The 20,499-nt window shown below is 45.4% G+C and overlaps 1 protein-coding gene across 1 annotated transcript in view; it reads right to left on the reverse strand.

Moving 5' to 3' along the window:
• Positions 1-947: 947 nt before the first annotated feature.
• LOC116508237 (protein phosphatase 1E-like) overlaps positions 948-20,499 on the reverse strand; it is a 26,789-nt gene continuing 7,237 nt past the window's right edge. The window contains exons 2-6 of the mRNA XM_032216780.1: positions 12,559-12,758; positions 10,497-10,685; positions 4,349-4,492; positions 3,209-3,302; positions 948-2,147 (exon numbers count right to left, since the gene is read on the reverse strand). Of these exons, the coding sequence (XP_032072671.1) occupies positions 1,090-2,147; positions 3,209-3,302; positions 4,349-4,492; positions 10,497-10,685; positions 12,559-12,624 (1,551 nt within the window). The 5' untranslated portion in view covers positions 12,625-12,758 and the 3' untranslated portion in view covers positions 948-1,089. The remainder of the gene's footprint in view (positions 2,148-3,208; positions 3,303-4,348; positions 4,493-10,496; positions 10,686-12,558; positions 12,759-20,499) is intronic.

Below are 20,499 nucleotides of genomic sequence, written 5' to 3' on the forward strand. Positions count from 1 at the left end.
TTTCAGTATAGTTTCGATTTTAGCTGCAGGAAATTATCTTTTTTTTAAAAAAAACCTACAAAAGCTTGGCATGGCATTGCTTCCCCTTGCCCAGGAGTCAGCAAACTTAAACACTCAAAGAGCCACAAAGTTCCTAACCGGAAGCCCCCCGTTCAATTCTGGAGCTGACCAGAAGTCCAGTTCCCCCACCATAGAGTCTCCTCCTAGCACTGCATCCTTTTTTCCTCTACCTGTCCTAACCAAAAGCCCTATCGATTGTGGAGCTGACGGGCAACAGGGAGCCGCAGCAGGATAAATGAGCCACATGCAGCTCCAGAGTCGCAGGTTGCTGACCCCTGCCCTTGCCCCATCTTCTCAATGAGAGGGGGGGAAAAAATTAAAAGATTGAATACGTCTCTCGAACTGCATCTGAAGGGTTGGGAGGGCCCAGGTGCTAGATTGAACCTCCCATATGGCTTTTTTTTAACAACAGACCTGCAAAACGACCTGATAACGTAATTTTTGCTCTATCGGATTAAAGAAGCCCAATCCCCCAAAAGGATTCCTTATACGTCTTCTATTTCCTCCTCTCCTCCACTTACAAAAAAAAAAAAGAAACCAACATCGGTTCTAGAAAGTCTTTCTGAAAATATTGCTCCGTAGACTTCTCTCGTAACGGGTTTCTCTCCTTTTTTTTTTTTTTTTTGCAAATTCTTTTTTTTAATGGCACTTTCCTGTCTTGTCCAGCGAGTCCTTAAGAATATCCAATTCCCACGAAGAAATGAAGCTACGACACAAAAGAGTACATACGGATCCATGTGAGTTGTGTGTTGTTTGTACATGAGAGAGAGAGAGATTGGATATGTCCACGAAGTTGCTAGGGAGACTGGTATGCCAATCCTTGTTTGTTTATTTGTGTTTGTTTTTCCCAATTTTTGGAGACAAAACGCTTGGACTCCCAGGATGTATTTACACGGGCAGAGCCTTCCGCGATATCCGAATTCTGAAACACTCCCTCCGAATTACTTCTAATTCTGTGAAATGTTTAGTCTATTGAAGAGGAGGAGGAGGAGGAGGGGGAAAAAAGTAAAATACAAAGGAGGGCACGTGTTATTTTTTACAACTCCACAGCAGCCATGGGTCTGGTGGTATACAGGGACTTGGCCTTAACATCAAGAAAATACTCTCGCCGTGACCTTGATGGCAACCAAGGGAAACTTGCCCAAGATGGCTTCTTAGGAACTTGTTCCTACGGCCATTTAGGTGGTTGGGTGAGCAGAGGGTTAAACTTTCTGGGCAGAAAAGAGACCGCTGCTCAAAGAAAAGCCCATTGAGTTTCGGCTTCAGTCTCGCTAACCGTTGCCACCGCTTAGCGTCGCAGAAATGGAAGTGAGAGAAGATGGAAGCTTTTCTTCCCCACGACTTGAACCATAGACCTTCGGGCCCAGTGGGGATCGGGGCCTCCACCAACACCACGCTGCACTCCCCTGGGCTTGGAGAGCCCAGGAGTGCGTTCTGCCCCTGGGGTGGAACGTCGTCCCTTCTCTTGCCGTCTCCCAAAACACCTTGACTCAAAATCGCCCGCTTTGGCACGCCAGCACTGAAGACTTGATCCGGAGAAAGGCGTTTGACACTGTGGAGTTTGCCTGCTTCTGTTTTCCTCAGGTCTAAGCAGCTGGGATCTTCAAAGACATTGATGGCGGAACCTGCGCTCAAGGTAGTTCTGTCTGTGAAGGAATCCACTCTGCCGTCGTAGCCCAGATCGGCAGGCGCCGAGACCTGGTGCTGAGGCCACTGTCTCTTACAATCTCCCTGGTTCTCTTTGTCGTCGCCGCTGTCCTCTTGCCCGCCTTGGAAAGAGTTCTCAGTCCATTCGGATTCCTCGCCGGCACTGATGATGGCGTTCATGTCCCTGAGAAAGACCACAATGACCGTAATGTTATCGCTAGAGCCGGCATCTCGAGCGGAAGCCACCAACTTGTGGGCTACCATGGTGCTGTCCCCGTTGTTCTCCTTCAGGTGGTCGGCCACCACTTTCACTGCTTCGTCGGGGTTCACTGTGTCGTAGAAGCCGTCGCAGGCCAGAATGAGGTAGTCCTCCGATCCATCCAGCACTGTGGATCCAGAATCTGCGTCTCCACAGATGTATGGCTTGTGCTCTGCATCACCTGGAACAGGAAGACAAAAAAAAAAAAACCCAAACAGATTTAGGCTTCTGACACATACCCGTTAAACCGGGGCTGTCAAATTCAAGAAATTTGCAAGCGGGCTCGGCGGGGCTGCTTAGTGAGGAGGGAGACCCTGACCCGTTTGATTCGCTTCAGCGTGGGGTGGGAATGTAGGAGGAAATCCATGCCTCTGGGTGTTCAGCCCTCAAAGACTCCTTTGGGGTGACTGGGAAGGGAGGGGAGGGACCAGTCAGTACTGTCTGTAAGGTGTCCTAAAAATGCCCTAATTGATCCATGAGTATCGAGCCAAGTTTCAATACAAAACTCGTCATTTATTAGGAACATCATAGGCAAGATTTTTTCGTAGTCAGGTCTAAGCTTTTTTTGAATTACAGCTTTAACCCTGTTCCTTCCCTCCCCTCAGTCTGTGTCATAAATCACATTCCCCAATGAGGTGCACCCCTCCCAGGGCTGCTGCAGTAATCTGAGATCCGACTTCAGCCGACAGTTTGCGTGGAATGCGCTCCCCCCCCCTTCTCTCACTATGACAACTTTGGGAATTGACAGTTGGGATCACCTGACAGGGAGCATCAGTGCAGGGTCCAAAGAGCCTTCAACTTGCTCCCCTCCCCCTCCCCAAGGCTGGGGCGACGTTTGCCACCAGAGCCCTAGAACTAAGAACTTTCTTAACGGTGAGGCTCCAGAGGTTTTGGGTGCTCCCAACACTTGAGGTTTTTAAGAAGATGTTGAACAACTTGTTCAAAATGATATAGGGTCTCCTGCCTGAGCAGGGGGTTGGACTAGAAGACCTCCAAGGTCCCTTCCAACTCTGTTACAGATGCTGTTAGAACTGACAGCATCAAAATCGTCTCTGTGTTTTGCTTTTCATCTCTTCTCTGGAGCTTTCCGATGCTTTACTTGTCTCTGCTCCAGAAGTATTGAGTAGACATTTTCATTCAATCTGCCCTCTCTGGCTGCAGCACTTCCTGACTGCCAGCAATCGACATGCACAATTGTATATTGCAAAGGAGACAACAGGGAGCATTTTTTTTCCTACCTACCAATGGCTCTGGAGACAGAAAGACTCCCGTTGACTCGCCATGCTCCAAACCAGACCACGCAGCCTCCAAGGGCCTCGATGCGTTTCTTCTCATCCTAAAATGGAAGACAATTCACCTGTTGGTTGAACTTCCTGCTGCTACAATGGAATGTACCTAACTACTTAACGCTTACAGTACACATATTGCCTCAATTTTCACCCCAAAACATAAAAACAAATTATTCTATCTATAGCTATCTAGCCATAAAAAAATACCCCTCCCTTTTTACAATCCCGTAATCCCTTAATTCAGGGCAGAATCGGGATGACTAGATGGATCTGTGCGTTTACTGGCTGGATGCCCTTCCTGATGCCACACAGAGTTCACAGCAGATATTCTTTCTTTGCACCCTAGGAGAGAAACATCTGCCTCTACCTAGGATTGAACTCTCAACCTTCCAAGTGGGAGGTGAGCATCTTCACCCCTAGGCCAGCATGCCATACTCTCTCTTTCCTTCTCAAACTCTCTCCAGAGGCTGCTGCACTCTCTCTATTTCTCCCCTCTCCTCTCTCTCTCATCACTTTGCTCTAGGCCAGTGTTTCTCAACCTTGGCAACTTGAAGATGTCCGGACTTCAAGTTGCCACGGTTGAGAAACACTGCTCTAGGCAGTAGTGGGATGCAACCAGTTGAATAACCAATTTGGTGAGCATGCGCATGCATGCGCGCACAGCATTCAAAAACCACCCATTTTAAGCTTTAAAACTTACCTTCTATGTCAGCACCGGTGAGTAAAACAGCTGACGCACGGCAATCTGCTGTGCCGTGTGAACCAGCTGAGCTAAGACACAGGGAAATATAGGACAGGAAAGAGCAGGGGCGGGGCCAACTGCTCACCGGAACGACCGGTTAACACGAACCGGTCCGAACCGGCTGAATCCCCACCTCTGTCTCTAGGACTTGCCATAACATGGGAGCATTTGGGGGAAAGTTAGAGCAATAAAGGGGCGATTTGAACTATCAGCTAACTATGTTGCCTGCGTGCCTTGCCCCAAGTCATCACAACACCACTTAGCAAATTCAAAGACTCCTCATGCACTGTGCTGCCGTCAGCCAAGTCCCCATTTTCTACGAGTGGTTTTGTAGTCCTAGAGCCGACTCACCTCCCGGTCTGGTTTATGAGGCTTCATCAGTTCTACCGCCTGGCCCCTTTTCACGAGCATGACTTGAGAGTCCCCCAGCCAGGCCACGTACAACATGTTCCCTCGGATGAACGTCACAACACCTGTGGTGCCGCATCGCAAACTCTATAAAGAGAAAACACAAACCATCCTTTGGGCACACTTGAGAAAAAAGAAACCTTAGATGAAATACTAAGGTCAAATACATCTGACGTAAGGAGCTACAAGATTCCAAGGGAAGAGCATGAAAGATTTACCAAAACGCCAACAAGAATTGAAATTCTAAAAAGGGCAAGACATGATAGATAGATATAAAATACTTTCAAATAGCCGGCTATTTTACTAAGAATTAGAAAAAAGAAGTCAGAAATTGGGGAAATTGTTGTTGTGGCCTGCCAGCTACCAGCAGAGCTGACGGCAGACTTGGACGATGAGGAAGGTTGGGGAGGAACTTGGGCCAGTTCTGGGATTGGGGGAATGCTCTGGTGGATGCTCTGTCAGACGCAGAGTTAGAGCCATGGCCGTCCAACATTTCTCAACCACCAGAGAGGCAGCTGCCTTTGGAGGCTGAGATGAGTGAGAGTAGTTGGGGCCTCTTCCAGATGCACATATACGCAGAGCTGTTAGGAGAGGAGAACAACGGGGGACAAGGAGTTGACTCGGGAAGCAAAGCACATGTGGACGCTGAATAGCTCTTCCCCGGCTGGGAAATAAATAGAAGGAAAGGGGAGTGGTTGTCGTAGGAGACAACAGTTCGTATTTCTGAAGATTTTGCTCATCGTATTTCGTGCCACAGAGACTGCTTGCCGAAACTTAATTACGGCTGGGAGCCCACGGTCTTGTAATTATCGCAAGGAACTGATAAGGTCTGTTACTACAGCTAACTCCTTGAAGGACTATTGCCTGGACTTTTCCGTGTGCAAATGCCATTAATTCACAAGAGATAAATCAAGAGGGGGTTTTCGTGACAAGGAGTCGGTTTCTTGTTTCTGCTAAGGCTGGGTCAGAACAATTATGTACAGGTAAAACTCGAAAAATTAGAATATCGTGCAGAAGTTCATTTATTTCTATATGTACTCAGTACGTGGTTTGGGCCCCTTTTGCAGCAATTACTGCCTCAATGCGGCCTGGCATGGAAGCTATCAGCCTGTGGCACTGTTATGGAAAACCAAGATGCTTCAATAGCAGCCTTCAGCTCTTCTGCATTGTTCAGTCTCATGTCTCTCATCTTTCTCTTGGCAATGCTCCATAGATTCTCTACGGGGTTCAGGTCAGGCGAGTTTGCTGGCCAATCAAGCACAGTAATCCCACGGTAATTGAACCAAGTTTTGGTGCTTTTGGCAGTCTGGGCAGCTGGAAAATGAAGTCAGCATCCCCATAAAGCTCATCTGAAGGAAGGAAGCATAAAGTGCTCCAAAGTCTCCTGGTAGACGGCTGCGTTGACCCTGGTCTTAAAGAAGCACAGTGGTTCAAAGTCCTGTTGCTCAGTGGTCCAAAGTCCTCTTTTCTGATGAGAGCAACTTTTGCATCGCATTTGGAAACCAAGGACCCAGAGTATGGAGGAAGAATGGAGAGGCCAATCAAGCACAGTAATCCCACGTCATTGAACCAGTTTTTGGTGCTTTTGGCAAAAGTTGCTCTCATCAGAAAAGAGGACTTTGAACCAAGGAGCCCAAACCAAGTACTGAGTACATATGCATGCTTATACTTTTCAGATGTCCGATATTATTCTATGTACAATCTTTGTTTTATTGATTGCATGTAATATTCTAATTTTCTGAGATGGTGGATTTGGGGTTTTCCTGAGCTGTACGCCATAATCATCACAATCACGGCTTGAACTATCTTGCTTTTCATGTAATGAGTCTTATCTCATATATTGGTTTCACCTTTTAAGTTGCATTACTGAAATAAATGAACTTTTGCACGATATTCTAATTTTTCGAGTTTCACCTGTATACTGATTATAGAATAGAATGCATTATAATCACTATGTATACACAAATGTTAGAAGATTAGGATTATATATATATCTAAACAATATGACTATTATTACTGTGTGTAAAATATATTGACCCAGATAATACTTTGTCCACCAAGCAACGCAGAGCGTCACGAACCAATGGTCTCCTGCAAACTAATGGTCTCCTGCAAACTCCACTCCCCTTTCGCTCCTCTTTTATTTCCTCTGGGAGGGGCCATTCATCGTCCACCTGTGGCCTTATTCCCAAGTCGACCCCTGTTCTTTAGCTCTTCCCTTCGTCTGGCAGCTCTGCACATGCGCACACTGGGAACAGGCTCCAGCTGTTCTTCTGCCTCACGGATGTCTGACTCCGAAGGCAGCTGATAACTGTCGGACGGCCCTGGCCCCCTCTCTGCCTCCGACACAGAGCCCTCCTCAGAGCCTTCCCCAGACTCCAGGACTGGCCCATGTTCCTCCCCAACCTCCTCACTGTCTGAGTCTGCCACCAGCTCCACTGGCCGCTGGCAAGCCACAACATCTCTTAGCAACAAAAGTTTTGAGTTCCATCGTCGTAAGACGAGGACTACCTGTGTAGATCCATATATTTTTGAAGCCGGCACGAGCAATAAAGAGTTTTTTTTTACCAAGCTGTTTGAAGTAACTGACGTGCATTTCTGATTTGGAAACGCTCAACGCCCGGGGCAAAATCATTTTGAAAGTTGTCCTAACACATGACTTTGGAAAAAAATGGAGAGCATCAGTGGCTATGTACCAAATCAGTAAGTGTTAATATGAACCGTTATTTTTATTCAACTTTTCTATTAAAGGAATAGACAGATAACCAGAAAAGTCTACCGGCTTTGCGGTGATCAAAGCCATCCAAAATAGTTTCTGCTCCAGGCAAAAATAAAGCTTTAGGGATTCTCTCAGAACAGGAAATATTTCAGTCAATGAGTTCTAGAGCCACGTCAAGGCCAGGGTGAGATCCGCTTCGCCAAAGCAGAATTATATTATGGCTTTATATGCCCTTGCTCGAAATCCCAGGTAGGCAAGAAAATAAATTAAATATTGGCAAATAAATAAAAATTTTCTTCAAAACAATAACAGGCAGTGGGGTAATGGGTTCACTTAACAACCACCACAAAAATGTCATAAAACCAGTGGTAGGCTGCTGCCAGTTCGGATGAACCGCTCCCGCTTGTCAAGTCGTAAAAGTTGACATGGTGAGGAAAGGGGGGAGCGCACTCCACGCATACTTTTGGCTAGAGTCAGTTCTGATTACTTCGGAGCAGGCTTCGGAGGGGTGCACCTCATCGGGGAATGTGATTTGTGACACAGACTGAGGGGAGGGAAGGAACGGGGGTAAAGTTCAGCTGTAATTCAAATGAGGCTCAGATCTGACTGCAACAAGGTCTTGCCTAATGGTCCTCCTAATAAATGACTGGTTTTCTTTTTAAACTTGGCTCCAGACTCATGACTCATGAATCAATTTTCTTTTGAAACTTAGCTCGAAACTCATGAATCAATTAGGGCATCTTTTGGAAACCTGACATCGCCCACCTGCCATGCCTTCCTATTTAGCCTTCTTTTTGATGCCCCGTGCGAGCGGGCAAAACACATGCACGGAAGGCTGCACACATGAGCGGACAGTGTGCGCGCGCACTCTCACAACCAGCAAACCACAGTTGTTAAGGTAAGTGCAGCCCACCTCTGCATAAAACGGGTCGGTCACATGAGTGTTTCCAGTTATGAACGTATAATGGAAATTCCAGCCTCCCATCATGGGTGATAAGTCGAGGACTACAGGACAGGAAGTCCTTGCCTTACAACATTTAATTTGGTGACTGTTCAAAGGTACAACAGCACTGAAAAACAGGACCATTGTTTGCACTTCTAACCATTGCAGGATCCCCATGGTCATGTGATCAAATGTGGTTGTTTGTCAACTCGTTCGTACTTATGACGGTGGCAGTGTCCCAGGATCCCCTTTTGCAACCTTCTGACACACAAAGTCAACGGGGAAGCCAGATTCATTGAATAGAAAGCCTTACTAAGTGAACAATCCCAGTGATTCCCTTAAGAAACGTGGCAAGAAAAGTCGTAAAAACGGGGCAAAGCTCACTTAAGAAATGTCACACTTAGCAACATACATTCTGGGCTCAATTGTGGTCGTAAGTCAAGGACTAGCTGTACTATCTTCTATGAGAAGGGCTCTAGGTAGGAAAGGAGAGGAAGATAGGAAGAGTAGGAGAGAGGGGAAGAAGGGGAAGAAGAGGAGAGGAACAGGGGAAAGGAAGGGGAAGAAGAAAAGGGAAAGGAGAAGAGGAAAGGAGAAAGTAGAGAAGGAGGGAGGGAGAAAAGGAAAGAAAAGCAGGGTTGTAGTAAAATAAAATAGATGTATGGGATGGTGAGCAAAGCAGTACTGATTTATATATTTTAAGTTTGTTATATAGAAATATGTTTAAAAGTGTTAATACAAAATGTGAATAACAACTGAGAATGTATACCAGTGGTGGGTTTCAAATTTTTTTGGAACCTACTCTGTGGGTGTGGCCTCCTTTGTGGGAGTGGCTTGCCAGCCATGTGTTTTCTTTCTCTCTCTCTCTCTCTCTCTCTCTCTCTCTCTCTCTCTTTCTCTTTCCTTTCTTTTGTCTCTCTGTCCCTTTTTTTCTTTCATCTCTCACGCTTTTTCTTTTTTTATTTATTTATTTCTTCCTTTCTTTCGCTTTCTCTCTCTGTTAGTCTATCTGTCTGTGTGTGTGTGTGGCAGTGGTGAGTTTCAAAAAATTTTGGAACCTCTTCTGTAGGTGTGGCCTGCTTTCTGGGTCCACTGGTGGAACCTCTTCTAACCGGTTCGGTAGATTTGACGAACCGGTTCTACCGAATAGGTGCGAACTGGTAGGAACCCACCTCTGATGTATACCTGTAAATGTACCTATGAGATTAAAAATAAAAAACTTTTTACAAAAAAAATGGCTCTAGGTAAGGAATACGGTGGGTCATGTAATTAGGATTTATTTATTTATTTATTTATTAAATCGATTTATAGGCCGCCCAATCCCGGAGGACTCTGGGTTGGAGGTTAGCAAGCCCACGTTTCAAACCCGTACGCTGCTGCCTGGCGGGGCGAGCTCCTGTCATTCGCTCCAGCTCCTGGATGGACATGAAAAAATCCCCCATGGGCATTCCTCAGGCCACGGTGAAGTCACCGGCTAATCCTTTCAACCCAGAAATGTCTTAAACCAGGGGTCCCTAACACCCGGGCCATGGCCTGCTCAGAACCGGGCTTCAAAAGTGGCAGGTCAGTGTGTGTTTGTGCATGCAGCTCCCCTTGCACAAACGGCGGGTGAGCGTATGAGCGTGCAAAGCTCCATTTGAGAGGACGGTGTGTGTGTGTGTGTGTGTGTGCCTGCCACTTGGGCAAATAGAGCTAGGCGCATGTGCTCTGGCCCACCGCTCATGAGGAAAGCTTTCCTCTCCTTCCCCATTAAGAAAGATAAAGGTTCCCCTCGCACATGTGTGCTAGTCATTCCCGACTCTAGGGGGCAGTGCTCATCACTGTTTCAAAGCCGAAGAGCCAGCACTGTCCGAAGACGTTTCCATGGTCATGTGGCCAGCATGACTCAACGCCGAAGGCGCACACAACGCTGTTCCTTTCCCACCGAAGCTGGTTCCTATTTTTCTACTTGCATATTTTACCTGCTTTTGAACTGCTAGGTTGGCAGAAGCTGGGACAAGTCACGGGAGCTCACTCCTTTACGTGGTGCTAGGGATTCAAACCGCCAGACTGCCGACCTTTCTGATCGACAAGCTCAGTGTCTAAGGCATTGAGCCACTACGTCCCACATGGTGTGTGTCCCCCCCTTCTCCCGTGGTTGGATCGCAAATCCTGAAAAGTTGGGGAACCCTACTTTAAACAGTGCCTCCAAGAACGCAATGGGGGTTCTAGATCAGGTGCGTCAAACTCATGGGGGGGGGCATGGACCGGATGCGTCACGTGCTGGCCATGTCCACCTCCGATTTAGTGAAAGAGGGGGAAAGTTACGATACGTCATGTGACAATGTGTCGTCTCACGTTTGAGACCCCTGTTCTAGATAGAGTCCGGTCATAAACCGGATCTGTCTCAGAAGTCTTGTCCTCTCGCTCCACCGGAGAATTCTGCTCACCTCTCTGGCCGCCTTCTGCACAAAACGTTCGTCCGTCACCTGGAAGGCTTTGCAGAGGGCTTCGGCGGGGTCGTGCTGGAACGCTTCTTGGTGCACCAAATTCACATGCAGATGAATGGAGGCGTAGATGGCAGCATCCACTCCTCCGTGGCCGTCGAAGACGGCAAAATAGGCCTGCTCCCCTTGATCCTGCCAATCGAAAGAGCAGCAAATCAAAACAGAGAACAAACCGAGCAGCTTCAGACACCAGGTTATGCGGGGGGGGGGGTGTTAAATTGTTGTGACTCGTCAGCGGCTAGCGGAGGTGGCAGCAGATTCGGACAGTGAGGGGGTTGGGGAGGAACCTGGGCCAGTCCTGGAGTCTGGGGAAGGCTCGGATGAGGGCTCTGTGTCGGAGGCAGAGAGGGGACCAGGGCCATATGACAGTTATCAGCTGCCTTCAGAGTCGGAGATCAGTGAGGCAGAGGAACAGATGGAGCCTATTCCCAGTGAGCGCATGCGCAGAGCTGCCAGACGAAGGGAAGAGCTAAAGAACAGGGGTCAACTTGGGAGTAAGGCCACAGTTGGAGGGTGAATGGCCCCTCCCAGAGGAAATAAAAGAAGAGCGAAAGGGGAGTGGAGTTTGCAGGAGAAAAATAGTTTGCTTAATTGTTCAGTGACTCTCTGAGGCTCCTTGCCAAGTTCTGCAGAGATCGGCCTGGCAGCTCTCCAAGCCAGATAAGGTCTGTGACTGTAAATCCTCCTTTGAAAGACTTTGCTGGATGTGAATGAGCGGAATTCACAATAAATTAATAAAAAGGGATTTTTGTCGGGACAAGGAGTCTGCATCATGGTTTGGGGAAGCCTAGGTCAGAACATAAATGAAAACAAAAATTAACTCGGGCTGGAACCGACTCAAAATTATGCACCGGTTAGTCATTCAGCTACTTAGATCTGGCCCACAGGACCTGCCCATGGTGCTTCTGCCAGTGAAAAAGGAGCTTGGGAGGGCCGCAGGCAGCTCTCCCAAACTCTGTTTTCGTTGGCAGAGGGTTGCAGGAGGCCGTCACTGCCAAAACCGGAGTTCTGGAGCTCGTTTTCACTCGCAGAGCGCTCGGGCCACCTGTTGCGACCTAGGCTTTCCCAACAGCACAAAGGTGAGTTCTCGTCCCGATAAACCCCTTTTATTGAATTGACAGTGAATTCCTCTCCAGCAAAGTCTTTCCTCTCCCACCGTCTTTCAAGATAGTTCACAATTACCGCCCTTTATCAGGCTTGGAGAGTAGCCAGGCCGAGATCTTTCAGATGCCGCAATACTTGGCAAGAATGCAGGAATGAACTAATTGCCTCCTGCAAACTCCACTCCCCTTTCGTTCCTCTTTTATTTCCTCTGGGAGCGGCCACTCACCGTCCCATCTGTGGCCTTACTCCCAAGCCACCCCCAGTTCTTTAGCATGTGCACACTGAGAACAGGCTCCAGCTGTTCTTCTGCCCCACTGATGTCTGACTCCGAAGGCAGCTGATAACTGTCGGACGGCCCTGGCCCCCTCTCTGCCTCCGACTGAGCCCTCCTCAGAGCCTTCCCCAGACTCCAGGACTGGCCCATCTTCCTCCCCAACCTCCTCACTGTCCGAATCTGCTGCCAGCTCCACTGGCCGCTGTTCAGGCCACACCAATAGCAATAGCAGTTAGACTTATATACCGCTTCATAGGGCTTTCAGCCCTCTCTAAGCGGTTTACAGAGTCAGCATATTGCCCCCAACAACAATCCAGGTCCTCATTTTACCCACCTCGGAAGGATGGAAGGCTGAGTCAACCCTGAGCTGGTGAGATTTGAACAGCTGAACTGCAGAACTGCAGTCAGCTGAAGTAGCCTGCAGTGCTGCATTTAGCCACTGCACCACCTTGGCTCTCTCTCATTACCACAGGGACCCACGATGTCACACAAGTGACATTGAGCTAGTCTACACCAACTCAGCCCCCAGAGGACAAACACCACCCTGATGTGGCCCTCAATGAAATCGGGTTTGACACCCCTGATCTAACGCGTCTCTGCTATCTGCTGGCAGGCCTCCCTTTTTACCTCCAGGTTGAAGAGGGTGTTGAAGTCTGGAATGCAGACATGTTTGTCTTCCATCTTGCGTCGCATGTTCTTAATGGCGTGAATGGATGTCTCATAGTACCGACACGGCTTTGTCTGGAGCGGGAAGTCCTTCACCCAGGCGCTGCAAATATTGTGAAGCTTGGTAAAGACGGTGCGGGCCAACTTCTCCGTCTCCACCTCTGTAAGAAAAGCGAACACTTTGATAAGAATGAAGAACTTGTGGAAATCAAAAATATTATAGAATAATAGAATAGAATAGAATAGAATAGAATAGTAATATTGAGTATAGTAGAGTTGAATATGGAATGGAATGGAATAGAGAAGAGTAAGAGAAGAGAATAGCAATAGAATAGAACAGAGTAGAATAGAATAATAGAATAGGAATATTGAGTAGAGTACTTGTGGAAATCCAAAATATTATAGAATAATAGAATAGAATAGCATAGAATAGAATAGGAATAGAATAATAGAATAGGAATCTTGAGTAAAGTATAGTAGAATATGAAATGGAATGGAATAGAGAAGACGAGAGAAAGAAGAGAATAGCAATGAATAGAACAGAATAGAATAGAATAATAGAATAGGAATATTGAGTAGAGTACTTGTGGAAATCCAAAATATTATAGAATAATAGAATAGCATAGAATAGAATAGGAATATTGAGTATAGTAGAGTTGAATATGGAATGGAATGGAATGGAATAGAGAAGAGTAAGAGAAGAGAATAGCAATAGAATAGAATAGAATAGTAGAATAGGAATATTGAGTAAAGTATAGTAGAATAGAATATGAAATGGAATGGAATAGAGAAGACGAGAGAAAGAAGAGTATAGCAATGAATAGAACAGAATAGAATAATAGAATAGGAATATTGAGTAGAGTAAAGTAGAGTAGAATAGAATATGGAATGGAATAGAGCAGAAAAGAAAAGAGAAAGAAGAGAATAACAATGAATATAATAGAACAGAATAGAATAGAATAATAGAATAGGAATATTGAGTAGAGTTGAATATGGAATAGAGAAGAGAAAGAAGAGAATAGCAATAGAATAGAACAGAATAGAACAGAATAATAGAATAGGAATATTGAGTAAAGTGTAGTAGAGTAGAATATGGAATGGAATAGAGAAGACAAGCGAAAGAAGAGAATAGCAATGAATAGAATAGAATAGAATAATAGAATAGAATAGGAATATTAAGTAGAGTAAAGTAGAGTAGAATAGAATATGGAATGGAATAGAGAAGAAAAGAAAAGAGAAAGAAGAGAATAACAATTAATATAATATAACAGAATAGATTAGAATAAGAATAGGAATGGAATGGAATAGAATTCTTTATTGGCCAAGTGTGTTTGGACACACAAGGAATTTGTCTTTGGTGCAGATGCTCTCAGAGTGCATAAAAAGACAAGATACATTCGTCAAGAATCCTAAGGTACAACACTTAATGATAGTCAGAGGGTACAAATAAGCAATCAAATCATACTATATAAATCGTAAGGATACAAGCCACCAAGTTAACAGTCCTGCAGTCATAAGTGGGAGGAGATGGGGGGATAGGAACGATGAGGAGACTTAACAGCAATAGCAATGCAGCCTTAATGAATAATTTGACAGTAGTGAGGGAATTATTTGTTTAGCAGAGTGATGGCGTTCGGGGGAAAACTGTTCTTGTGTCTAGCTGTTCTGGTGTGCAGAACAACTAGACCAGTGTTTCTCAACCTTGGCAACTTGAAGATGTCTGGACTTCAACTCCCAGAATTCCCCAGCCAGCGAATGCTGGCTGGGGAATTTTGGGAGTTGAAGTCCGGACATCTTCAAGTTGCCAAGGTTGAGAAACACTGAACTAGACTATAGCATTGTTTTGAGGGTAGGAGTTGAAACAATTTGTGTCCAGGATGCGAGGGGTCTGTAGATATTTTCACAGCCCTCTTTTTGACTCCTGCAGTGTCCAGGTCCTCAATAGGAAGGCAGGTTGGCCGTAACTTAAGGTTAAGGTTAAGGTTAAGGTTCTGTTTTTTCTGCACTTCTGATTATCCATTGAAAGTCTGTGTCTGTCTTGTTGGGCTATAGAGGTGCAGATGACAGACTCAATGATGCCTCTGTAGAACTGGATCAGCAGCTCCTTGGGCAGTTTGGATATTACCATATTTTTCAGAGTATAAGACGCACTTTTTCCCCCTCAAAAAAAAGGGTGAAAATCTGGATGTGGCTTATACACTTAATACAGCATTTTTGGCCTCCCAAAACCTCGCCCCCTTCACCAAAATGGTTGTGCATAGCCTTCAGGAGGCTTCCAGAGTGCTCCTGGGGGCTGGGGAGGGGTAAAACGAGCGAAAAATGGGCCTTTTTTGCTCAATTTTGCCACACACCTCCAGCCCCCAGGAGCACTCTATAAGCCTCCTAAAGGCTATGCATGCCCTTTTTTTTGACAAAAAATGGGGGCGTTTTTGGGAGGCCTGCAGAGTGCAAAAACTTTCTTTTAATTTGCCTTTTCAAAATCTTGATGTGTCTTATAATCCCAAAAATACAGTGTCTACCAGGAGTATTAAACCTTTTTCCTTTGATGTTTTCCTGAAAAGAGCCGAGGTGGCGCAGTGGTTAAATGCAGCACTGCAGGCCACTTCAGCTGACTGCAGTTCTGCAGTTCAGCTGTTCAAATCTCACCGGCTCAGGGTTGACTCAGCCTTCCATCCTTCCGAGGTGGGTGAAATGAGGACCCGGACTGTGGGGGCGATATGCTGACTCTGTAAACCGCTTAGAGAGGGCTGAAAACCCTATGAAGCGGGTATATAAGTCTAACTGCTATTGCTATAAAATGCTTGGTGCAGGCAGTCTCCAAATTATCACCTTTTATTTAGTGACTGTTTAAAGTTTCAAAGGCACTGAAAAAAGTGACTTATGACTGTTTTTCACATTTACAACTATTGCAGCATTCCCATCCCGTGATCAAAATTCAGACACTTTGGCCACTGATTCCTATTTACGACGTGTCCTGGAGTCATGTCATCATGATTTTTTTTTGCGACTTTCTGACAAGCAGTGGGGAGGCCAGGTTCACTTAACAACCGTGTTACTAACTTAACAACGGCGGGGATTCGACTTAACAACTGTGGCAAGGAAGGTTGTAAAAGAGGGCAAATCTCACTTAACAACTGTCCCGCTTAGCAGTAGAAGTTTCAGGATCCATTTCTGGGTCGTACGTCGAGGACTTCCTGTGTTAGCAGTGGGCCTTAACCATTGGTATTGCAACCTTGCCTGAAATTGTTTAGGATCTCCTGTTTGAGCAGGGGGCTGGACTAGAAGACCTCCAAGGTCCCTTCCTGCTCTGTTCTGATTGGTTTAAATGTTCTAAATCCCACACAGAAACTGATAGAAGGAAGCTGAGAATTGGAAATTAAATATAAATCACCATCGTCTTTTAATGGCCCCATAATTCCTTGTGGGGTAGAGTCTGGGCAACTGAATAGAGCTGAGTATTTAGTGGCCAGATGCCCTTCCTGTCCCCAGGGTGGAGTTTTGTTCAGTAGATATATTCTCATTGTGCATTACTTTTTTTCAGTGCCATTGTAACACTTCAAACAGTCACTAAATGAACTGTTGTAAGCCTAGGGCTTCCTGTACAGGTAGTCCTTAACTTACATCCACAATTCAGCCCATAAATTTATGTTGCTAAGTGAAACATTTCTGACCATGAGAATGCTGTAATGGTTGTAAGTGTGAAAAACGGTCATAAGTCAGTTTTATCAGTGCCATTGTAACTTCATCACTAAATCGTCATCATCTTTTAACGACCCAATAATCCCTTGCGGGGTGGAGTCTGGGCAACTGAATGGAACTGAGTGTTTTACTGGCCGGATGCCTTCCTGTTGCCAGAGCGGAGTTTTGTTTCAGCTGATATATTCTCATCGGGCCCAGAGAGAGAAATATCTGCCTCTGCCTAGGATCGAACTCACAGCCACCGCACCAAATATCCCAAAATAAATAGGGTGAGAATATTCCCTCCTGGTAAAACCTTGGTTAGAGTAAAATTTCCACCCAGCTGATTGGATCCGCTGAGAATGGCGCCTGTGCAAACTCATTCATTCACCTGTGCAAAAAAATAATAATAATGTCTCACCTGCCAAAATGAGCAGTTTGGTGTGAATGAGTCACTACGTTTTTTGCATGAAATTAAAAAGGCGACATTTGAAACGGCTGAGTTTTAGCATTGTGGGTTATCCTCTACTTACGACCATTTGCTTCCCGACTGTTCGACATTACAATGGCACTTTGAAGAAAAAAAGACCTTTCTTCATACTTACAACAACTGATTCATGTTTATGACGGTTGCAGCGCCCCGAGGTTCCCGCGATCCCCTTTTGCGGTGTTCCGATGGGCAAAGTCGACGGGGAAGCCAGTGACACTTAACAACTGGCTTCCTAACTTAACAAGTGCCGTGATTCACTTAACAACCGTGGCAAGAAAGGTTGTAAAAATGGTGCAAAATTCACTTCACAACCGTTTCGCTTAACAACAGAAGTTTCGGGCTCCGTTATCATTGTAAGACGGGGACTCTCTATTCAGAATCAATATATTTTTGAAGCCGGCACGAACAGTAAAGAGATTTTTTTTAACCAACCATATGACGAAACTTATCAATTGTGGTGACTCACTTAACGACTGTGGCGAGAAAGGTTGTAAAATGTCTCCAAAGCTCACTTAACCAATGTCAACAATGGAAAATTTGAGCCCAACTGAGGTTGTATGCCGAGGACTACACACAGAGAAATAAAATTCTTGTGTTGCCCTTCTAGTGCTTCCGGGGAAGGCAGGGCAAGAAACAACAGATGGAAACTAATCAGGGACAGAAGCAACTCGGAAATTAAAGAGAAATTTCCTGACATTGAGAACAATTAACCAGTGGAACGGCTTGCCACCAGAAGTTGTGAATGCCCCAACACTGGAGGTTTTTAAGAAGATGTTGGACAGCCATCTGTCAGAAATGGAATAGGGTCGCCTGAAAGTGAGAGCAATCAAACAGTGGAACAGAAGTTGCCTTCGGAAGTTGTGGGAGCTTCATCACTGGAAGCTTTCAAGAAGAGACTGGAGTGCCATTTGTCAGAAATGGTTTAAGGTCTCCTGCTTGGGGGAGGGGGGGCTGGCCTAGATGACCTCCAAGGCCCCTTCCAACTCTGTTTATCTGTTAAAGAGTTGAGAGGAGAGGAGAAAAGAAGTTGTGGGAGCTTCATCACTGGAAGCTTTCAAGAAGAGACTGGACTGCCCTCCGTCAGAAATGGTTTAGGACCTACTGTTTGGGAGGGGACTGGACTAGATGACCTCCAAGGCACCTTCCAACTCTGCTTATCAGTTAAAGAGAGGAGAGGAAGAGAAGAGAAGTTGTGGGAGCTTCATCACTGGAGGCTTTCAAGAAGAGACTGGACTGCCTTCTGTCAGAAATGGTGTAGCGTTACTGTTTGAAAATAAGGTTAAGAAAGATTATTTACGCTGTTTAAATCCTATTAGAAGGGAAAGTTTGATTATTCTTCTGTAAAGTAATATTTGAATATGTGGAACGATCCACGCTGCTTAAATTTTACTAGAAGGGATTATTTTCGAGCTAGATTGTATATTGATGTCTATACAAATTTGTATAAATGTTTATCTGAATACAAGGTTAAGGAAGAGGAACGGGAGAGTCTACAGGAGGTCTGGGTAAATAACAAAGAAGCAAGAGACGAGAATAAAATATAGATAGAATGACTTACACTATTTAAGCATAGATAAAGATGGGGGGCTGAGCTTAACACAAAGAGTTCTTTTTTTTTTCTTTTTTCTTTTTTCTTTTCTTTTTTTTTTTCTTTCCTTTAATATATTACTTTTATTTTTAATCCATACGAACATAAGATACTTTAGATAGAAGGCAGTGCCAGGTGTGGGCCCTGGGAAGTCGGGAGGATTAGGGATGGGGATTTATGGGGGGTGGGTGGGTGTTAACATAGTCTCAATAAGAACAAGAATGCACTTATATACGGTTGTTCTTTTTTTTCTTTTTTTTCTCTTTTCTTTCTTTATATTTTTTTTCCCTTGGTTTATTTTACTTTTTATCAGATTATAATAAATAACACTTGAATAAAGGAATACACCAAGGAGGGAGGTAGAGGGAAAGAAGAGGGAGGAGTAAGGAAGGAGTAAGGGGAATGTAAGGAGGGTGTGTTGGGAGTAAGGAAGGTTTGAGGGGAAAGGGAAGTAGGAGGGGAGTGTTAGAGGGAGGAAAGGAAAGTTGGAGGGGGTAGATGGGGTGTATGGAGGATGGAAGTGTCAGGTGGGGTTGTGAATGATGAGTTGTGTTTTCTTTTTTATTTTGTTAAAAAAAAAATTTTCTTATAGCAAATACCCTGTATATAAGTGATTGTAAAATGGAATGTGAAAATGAATAAAATATATTTAAAAAAAAAAAGAAGAAAGAAATGGTGTAGCGTCTCCTGCTTGGGTGTGTAAGTGGGCTGGACTAGATGACCTACAATACCCCTTCCAACTCTGTTTATCTGTTAAAGGGTTGAAGAGAAGAGAAGAGAGAAGAGAAGTTGTGGGAACTCATCCTTTCCAGCTCTCTTCTGATTCTGATTGAAAAGGAACAGAAATGTGCATTTGCGCTGTGCCCCAGCCGGAGAGAAAAACACTCCGTTAATACTGGCAAGGCCAGCCCCCCTGGGGATGGCACACGCTGTGTGAGCATCATCAATAATTACTGGTTCACTTTTTTTTTTTCCAAGAGCCCTCCGCAGTTTATCCACCCCCTCGCAGCTGTAAATTACTCATCAATCCTTAATGCTGGAGTGCTGGGCTGGGGCTGAGTCAGCCATCACCTCGTTCTCGGCTACCATCTTTTCTTTTTGCCACACTTTCTTCTGTGGGAAACTGGGAGGGGGGGGTTATACAGAGTTGGATGATGTGTAGCCATAACAACATTCTTTCTCAGAAAGTCAAGGTCACTTTTCTCCCTGCACCTGGGTGGATGTGGATGGGAGGAATCTGTCTTTGTTGGCAGTGAAGGATTGGTTCATGTGATGGGTCTTGGACTTTCGTTTGGGTGGGGAAAACCTGGAAGCTTTCAAGATTTGGGTTTTCCCAGAGGTGCCAACATGGCATCTGTAAGGGCTCCTCTCCTAACTTGAGAAAGTAAAGACTCTTGAAAGGGATTATTTCAAAAGGAACCTTTAATCAAGCAGGATGGAAATCATTAGAAGCAAAGCAGCATCTGAGAATTTTTAGGCCATGCAAATGGGATTAAGCTGATAATGACCCCTCCCCTTTGTCCGAATGCAGATTCTGACCAATACACAAGGGTGAAGATGCTTCCTTAACTCTTCTGCCCTGGGAGTCAATAAAGCACACGTTCCCATGGCTATCTCTAGTTAGACATCAAAGTTATATATCCCACATGGCTACCTGTTCTGACCCCCTCCTCCGTCCAGTAACGAATGCCGAGACAAGCTTAACTGGAATGTACTTTAATAGCAAGATACCAAAACCTCGGTGGCTAAAAGCCAAGCATAACAAACAGATAAGGACCTTGGTAGCAACGCAGACAAACTCAGGCAGCAATAAACACAGATAAGGCTTGGCAGCAATCCAGCCTGCCAAGCTCACAGTAATGTCCTCTGACATTCAATCCTGCGTTGACTTCTCCAAAGAGGGGTGTGTGCACAAGTAGCTTTTCATAGTCTGGAGAGGAGCCTAATGACCACCAGCTGAGTGCAATCACCTCCTGTAATTGCGTAATTGTTCCTGACGCCTATTAGCTCTTTGATGGCGTGCATCCAGGAACAACTCACTACTCGCTTCCGGCTCACTCTCCCTTGTCTCCTCCCCACTGGTCCAAGGCTCAGGCGCCTCCTGGTGGCCAACCAGCCTCGGTGCGCCCTGCTCGGAGTCGGAACC

This window comes from Thamnophis elegans, chromosome 4 (genome assembly GCF_009769535.1).
Source record: "Thamnophis elegans isolate rThaEle1 chromosome 4, rThaEle1.pri, whole genome shotgun sequence".
NCBI lineage: Eukaryota > Metazoa > Chordata > Lepidosauria > Squamata > Colubridae > Thamnophis > Thamnophis elegans.